We start from the raw sequence: 6,550 nt of genomic DNA, 5'->3' as shown, positions 1-6,550 counted from the left end.
TTAAAAGGATGTCCCTTAAGTTGAAGGGGTTAAATGAATAAAATGGACAACTTTAGGGGGCTGGGTATGTATTAAGCCTTTATTTATTATTGTTATTGTTTATTTTGATACGGATTACACAAGAGGCTCTTTTGCCGTAGATGTTAAGATTATGGTGAGATTGAGACAGTTTTTTAATTTCTATGAAGCATGACGATGAAAATGAAGTAGTCAAGAAGTTATTAATTACCATAAAAAAAAAAAAGTCAAATCATCATAATATGTTAAATTGAGATGTGGATGCAAGGAAATAAGAACTACAATTAAAGCCATGAGAGATTAAAATAGCATTTTTAAGGTTTAGAATACTAATCTAATAAAAAAAAAGGAAAACTTGAGTGAATAGCTCTCCTATCCTATCGTAAGCCTATATAATCGTTCTCACCCTCTGAATTGCTCCTGTTTCTTGATGCTAGATTTATGTGATTCATTTTCTTAGAATTGTTTCATAAGACAATGAAATTCTGCAAGAAATACCAGGAATATGTGCAAGGCCAAAAAACTGAATTGCCTGGTGTTGGTTTTAAGAAACTCAAAAAGATTTTGAAGAAATGTAGGAAAGATTTTCAATCCCACCATGATGTCGATGGACAACGCTGTCCTCTTCATTGTCCAGGTATCTGCTCTCTTTCTTTCTAGGATTAGTATTTCTCTAGATTCTTCTAATCCGGTTTGTATTTGTTTGTGAAATTTCAAATCATTTCTTCAATGAGGTTTTAACAACTTCTACAATCCAAATAGTATGCAGATCAGATCATTGCTTTTAATTAGATGACCTCTCCCGACCCGATGATTTTAATTCGTACAGTCTTTTCTGAGCGGATACTAATACCATGAATTCTTGTTATATTTAACCATTCATGTGCGAAATTTGTTGATCGACAGCTTTTAATTAAGAAGATAATACTTCGTATGCAAAGATTTGTTGATTAATCTAGTATGATGATTCTGAAATGGGACATTGATTGAAATTAAATGGTGAAATATGCCTTTGTTTTGTTGCATCTGAAACTCCTTTTTCTAATTAAGATTTACATGTAGTGTGTGATGGAACCTTCTTCCCTTCCCTTCTCAACGAAATGTCTGCAGTAGTTGGATGCTTTAACAAGCGAGCACAGAAATTGCTTCAGTTGCATCTAGCTTCTGGCTTCCGAAAATACTTCATCTGGTTCAAAGGCCGAGGAAATCACGGTTCCTTGATGCAAGAGGGCAAGGATCTGGTTACCTATGCACTTATTAATGCTATTGCAGTTCGAAAAATACTAAAGAAGTATGATAAGGTAGGCTCACTTCTGTATAATCAATTAATTGAATTGTGGTGCTTAAATTAATACGTATGATTCTGTTTTGGTTGCAGATTCATTACTCCACCCAAGGACAGGCATTCAGGTCTCAAGCACAGAGCATGCACATTGAGATTCTTCAGTCCCCTTGGCTTTGTGAACTTATGGCTTTCCACATCAATTTAAGGGAACAAAAGGTCAAGTCAAAGAAGAAATCACCTGCCTTGTTCGATGGCTGCTCGCTAATATTTGATGACGAACATAAGCCTTCACTCTCTTGCGAGCTCTTTGATTCCGTGAAGCTTGATATTGATTTGACTTGTTCAATATGCTTGGTAAGCTACCCATTTCATAGTTTTAGGTTATGAATTCTTTAACCTTGAACATGACATAAAATGGGAAAATCAGATGACATTATGTAAATGGTAAAAGTTGGAAGAGTTTGGTGAGTTTTGTTTTGGTAGATAATTGGGGTATAAGTGCCTTCTGCAAGTGTCTTGATGTTCTTCAGTAGAGTATATAAATATTCATTGAAGAGAAGAACATATACATTGAGTATTAACGTGCGTACTTGAAGTTCATTATGATTCTTTGTTACAGGATACAGTTTTTGATCCAGTTTCTCTAACATGCGGCCACATATTCTGCTACATGTGTGCTTGCTCTGCTGCTTCAGTAACAATTGTGGATGGACTTGAGGCTGCAGAGCCTAAAGAAAAATGCCCATTGTGCCGAGAGGTTAGTTGACATTTCATTTCTATTTTCTTCTACTATGAGACAGTCTACCACAGACGTACAGTCTTTTGATGGTAGAAAACAGCTTCTGTGTTATATGTTCTGGACCTGGTTAGTTCATGTTGGAGCACTTAAATGCAAATCCCAATTGTAGAAAATCTCCCGATTGGTGTTTTTTCTATTGGTATATAGTGTGGATTAACCTACAACTTTTTTGTTGTCCAACTTTGTTTCTGCACCCTCTTCGTGGTTAGCCATCTTATATGCAGATAAGGTGTATGCAGTTTGATGCTATCACACCTCCTGATCTTTGTTTGCTTTGGTACCTGTTGCTTAAGAGTAGAGCGTTCGAACCATTTCAATTCACAAGATAATGATATTTAATCTGCTTCACAGCTTTAACAGTTTCGTGTCTAAGCTTTTGGAAGTTGCTAGTAACGGGGTTGGTTCTTTAACATGAAGGCTGCAAATCAGAAAGCCATTACAGCTGTTACATCCTCACATGCAGTTAGTAATTATTTTGATTTTCTGATTCATAGGCTGGAGTTTTTGAAGGAGCCGTACACTTGGATGAGCTTAACATTTTGCTGAGTCGAAGGTATTTTTAGTTTTTCTTGTACAACATTTCAGTTTAATATATCATAGCAAATTTCCCTCCGTACAATTTCAATGTTAATAGCATTATTCAATCTCTTGTCTGAACAGCTGCCATGAATACTGGGAGAAGCGGCTGCAATCAGAAAGGGCTGAGAGGATTCTGCAGGCAAAGCAACACTGGGAAACCCAATGTCGGGCATTTTTGGGCGTCTAACTTCCTCATCTTCATATTGATTGATTTAGGATTCCAAGATAGCGTGGTTGATTATGTGATCTTTGGCTTGCTGGCTGCTGGTTGATTTAGCACAATTCTTGTATATAATAGGTCTTTTAGCTAAGCTTTTTTCATTTGTATATATTATCTGTCTCTGCGAGAGTTCCGATGTGTTTGTGTTGTAAATATTGGTTCACATCTTCAATTAAATTTTTTTTTTCTACCACAACCTCAATCAATTGAAAGACAAGAAACAAAAAAAAAAAAAAAAGTCACTTTGCATGGATGTTTGCCACATCATTTTCGGAGAATACCATTTTGGACCAAAAAAAAACCTATACTAAATAATTGCTTGCGTCTGGCAATTGAAAATTCAATTCGGATGTCAAATGTGTGCCTCCGGCATAGGCAAACATAAAACTTGTAGTACATAAATCACTCAATAAATAAGCCTTTCTCTTTCCTAAACTGGAAAGATTTTCTCAGCGTCACATAAATCAGTCACTGTTCTGATTAATGTTAGAAAAGGTAAACAATATTGGCTAAAAAGAAACAAACTTTAACATTCAGTGGTCATCACTTATCTGGTTATAAAGAAGGGTCCTGAAAGTTAGTGAATGCTTTGCTTATTCCGGGACAAATCCAAGTAAAATGTCCAATGGAGCATAGCATTCGACAATCAACAGCTAGCTTCCATTTCGTCCTGCTCATACATTCTCCACTTCAAGTATTTTTGTTATTTTTAACACTATCAAAATTATGCTTGCATGCTGACTTAAAAGACAATGCAAAAATTACAGATACTCTTGTCACAAGGTTTAAAATTTAGGAACACATACATCTTGGACCTCAAATAAATCAAGACACAATCAAGGGATTTTTATCTTTGTATGTCTGAAATCTTCTGCACAGTTTCTCAAGATTTGCAACTGAATGCTGCATCACGTTTAATTTTGTATCCATGAACATTGCCTGTGAAACAACAAAAAGATATGGTGAGGCCAACCACCATCAAAAACATCATCATCACAAGAAAGTCCAAAGGCACACCTGGTAGTTATCTCCATATTTCTCAACCAATCGACCAATATGAACACGTTGCATAGTGGTCAATGGTTGCAAAGGCGCACCTTTCCCATCTCTACGCTTCTTTCCAAGGGCTGATTTCACATCTGCACACAAAGAAAAACAAAGTTACATTTGAAATCAAGAGAGAGACTAACGTTTAACAATGCGATACAATGTTAGTGCCACTTGTAAACATTATCATGACCCTCTTACAATTATGAACTAAGCAATGACATTAACTAATCCATCAAGTAAAACTCACAATCAACCACACAACGAAGCAACTCCACCCAAGATTAAGCTACACAAACAAGTTCAGGACTTGCAGAGACAAAATTAATATAGAAGAACTACAAAGGCACAGGCCAATATATGTGCATTTAGCATATGATTGAGGACAAGCTGAAGGTTCATCTTCTGTTTGCTAAAATCCACCAAATAAATTTACCTTCATACGGAATACAGTGGTATGTATAAAATGGCATATGAATTAACCTAAGCTAAAGTGTAATGCAACAGTATAAAAAAAAAGAGGCATATGGTTTAAATTTGGCTCAATTATGCAAGAACAGAACATATATATTTGGACTATCGAGTACTTAATTTAACTGGAATAAACAATATGAGCCACACACACACACACAAAAAAAAAAAAAAAAAACACAAGTAATTTTTCCTGAAATTATCTCATAGATGAAACAGAGAATCTGCTTGCCCATTGAGTAGCAACATAGTATACGGTAACTGCAATAAATAATAACTGGCAACTAAAACCAATGCGAAAATTAAGCTAGGGATTCAATTCATGACAAAAAAAAAAGGAAGGGAGAAGATTAAGAAAACTAACCATCTTCCTCGAGGTCGCTACCGGAATCGATGGGTTCAAACTCGTCGGCAGGTAAGTCCGGAAGGGGCGAAGGGACTTGGAGGGATTCGGATTCGATGATGTGAGAAGTACGGGATCTAACGCCAAGGAAGTTAGGGTTAGAAAGGACACCGAAGGATTTGTAGTTTTGGATGACACTGGCTTTGTGGTTCCATTTGGAGCGATCAGTGTGGATTAAAGATTGAAACTTTGGAGGGAGATTGAATGCTGGTTTGAATGCGTTTTGGTTCTTTTTAGGAAGTGCAACACGAACCTTAGCTCTTGATTGCTTGTATTTCCTTCTGGACCTTCCCATCTCTTCCTTTCCCTTTCCTGTCTGCTTGCTTATTTATTTTTGCGATAACCAGTAATTAGGGTTTCTTCAGGGTTTTAGTCAAGTCCCTCTCCCTCCAATGAAGCCCTAACGCTGTCGCGAGCTTATTTTCTTGGAAGTAATAAGGGTCAATTTCGTCCTAAGTTTGTTCAGCTATGAATTCGCAGTATTTGACTAATTAACTAAAATAGAATTCATTTTAAATATTTAAATATTGTGAATTTCAAAACTCAGTATTTAAATTTCAATTTGAACTGAATTTTTTTTTTTTTTTTTTTTGAATAAATTTGAACTGAAATTTAGACCCCAAATTAACCCTTAATTCATTTTATTGAATCCTAAAACGCACTGTTTCAGAGGTTGAGAGTCGAAATTTGAAATAACAATTTTTTTCCTAAACCCTACAGATTTAAAATTATCCAAAATAATCATTTGATTCCTGAATTTAATTTAAGGTACATCCTATTAGCTTCTCAATCATTAATTTTGTAACGTGTCCTTTTTCCGTCCACCCGACAATGGTGTAAGGGCGGGTGATCAGTGAAGCTTTATTAAAATTCAATTACATCTCAGCTATTTTTTTGGAATTTCAGAAATATAACACTAATTAACTTTTGATATTCATTAAAATAAAATTCGCCGAGAAGGTAATCAAAGAGAGAATGTTCGGATCTAGCAAAAAAAAAACAATGTGTAAGGGCGGGTGAACAATGAAACCTTATCAAAATTCAACTACGTCTCTACTATTTTTTGGAATTTCGAAAATATAACACTAATTAACTTTTGATATTTATTAAAATAAAATTCGCAGAGAAGGTAATCAAAGAGAGAGTATTCGAATCTATAAAAAAATTGAGATTGGAATTGTCTTGTGTCAAATCTTAGCTTTTCTGATGGTAATACAATAGAAATAGAATTCAGAAGAGAGAATTAGAGAAGAGGGATAAGAAAGAAGACAGAGAAAAGAAGGAATTTGTAATTGATATTCTCATTGATTGCTTGGCTAAGTAAAAGCATGACCATAAATACAGCTAGAATAGCTGAGGTCGCAAGGTACATGATAGTTGTGTTGGTCCTTTATAACGTTACAAGTATAGTTCCAAGGGGGGGTTAGGAACTATTTAAACATTTTAAAGATTTAGGGCAGACTTCTTTTCTCAAGAGAAAAGGTTTTAACAGCGGCGCTGAGTAATCAGTAAGATACTGGCTTAGTCAACTGGTGACTAGGTCAGTTTCTTGACTTGAGTCAGGAGATAGCACTTAAAGTCTATTCCTGAGCTCAGATGTTCGATGCGCACAACTCAGCTTGACCTCTTTATTTGGTCAGTTTTTGGTTATTTAAGCAAGCAATATATATAAGGAGTTTAAGGTAAGAAATACGTTACTCAGCAGATTTATCCAGGTTCGGCTTCTTC

General features: G+C 35.5%; 2 protein-coding genes across 3 annotated transcripts; one reads left to right on the top strand and one right to left on the bottom strand.

Annotated features, from left to right (window-relative positions):
* Positions 1 to 296: 296 nt before the first annotated feature.
* On the top strand, positions 297 to 3,094 carry LOC136218407 (probable E3 ubiquitin-protein ligase BAH1-like 1). Of its 2 annotated transcripts, XM_066005260.1 has the most exons (6): positions 298 to 655; positions 1,081 to 1,319; positions 1,397 to 1,657; positions 1,923 to 2,060; positions 2,597 to 2,655; positions 2,763 to 3,094. In XM_066005260.1, the coding sequence occupies exons 1-6, from the start codon at positions 496 to 498 to the stop codon at positions 2,866 to 2,868; spliced, it is 963 nt and encodes a 320-aa protein (XP_065861332.1). In that variant the 5' UTR covers positions 298 to 495; the 3' UTR covers positions 2,869 to 3,094. The 2 variants fall into 2 exon arrangements, with proteins under 2 accessions (XP_065861333.1, XP_065861332.1); XM_066005261.1 differs by lacking the exons at positions 2,597 to 2,655; positions 2,763 to 3,094 and adding an exon at positions 2,454 to 2,590 and having other exon boundaries at positions 297 to 655.
* A 327-nt stretch (positions 3,095 to 3,421) lies between these two features.
* LOC136218409 (nucleolar protein 16) lies at positions 3,422 to 5,272 on the bottom strand. The gene is made up of 3 exons (XM_066005262.1): positions 4,784 to 5,272; positions 3,919 to 4,040; positions 3,422 to 3,840 (listed from the first exon to the last, which is right to left on the bottom strand). The coding sequence occupies exons 1-3, from the start codon at positions 5,115 to 5,117 to the stop codon at positions 3,727 to 3,729; spliced, it is 570 nt and encodes a 189-aa protein (XP_065861334.1). The 5' UTR covers positions 5,118 to 5,272; the 3' UTR covers positions 3,422 to 3,726.
* Positions 5,273 to 6,550: the final 1,278 nt, after the last annotated feature.

This window comes from Euphorbia lathyris, chromosome 2 (assembly GCF_963576675.1).
Source record: "Euphorbia lathyris chromosome 2, ddEupLath1.1, whole genome shotgun sequence".
Lineage (NCBI taxonomy): Eukaryota > Viridiplantae > Streptophyta > Magnoliopsida > Malpighiales > Euphorbiaceae > Euphorbia > Euphorbia lathyris.
The sequence above is the reverse complement of the archived record's forward strand: the minus strand, read 5'-3'. Positions and strand labels throughout refer to the sequence as shown.

Coding starts and splice junctions, on each gene's coding strand:
- LOC136218407 (XM_066005260.1), top strand. CDS start 496: ATGAAATTCTGCAAGAAATACCAGGAATATGTGCAAGGCCAAAAAACT. Junction 656..1,080: donor CTGTCCTCTTCATTGTCCAG/GTATCTGCTCTC, acceptor ATTTACATGTAG/TGTGTGATGGAACCTTCTTC. Junction 2,061..2,596: donor AATGCCCATTGTGCCGAGAG/GTTAGTTGACAT, acceptor TCTGATTCATAG/GCTGGAGTTTTTGAAGGAGC.
- LOC136218409 (XM_066005262.1), bottom strand. CDS start 5,117: ATGGGAAGGTCCAGAAGGAAATACAAGCAATCAAGAGCTAAGGTTCGT. Junction 4,041..4,783: donor TAGCGACCTCGAGGAAGATG/GTTAGTTTTCTT, acceptor CTTTGTGTGCAG/ATGTGAAATCAGCCCTTGGA. Junction 3,841..3,918: donor AATATGGAGATAACTACCAG/GTGTGCCTTTGG, acceptor GTTGTTTCACAG/GCAATGTTCATGGATACAAA.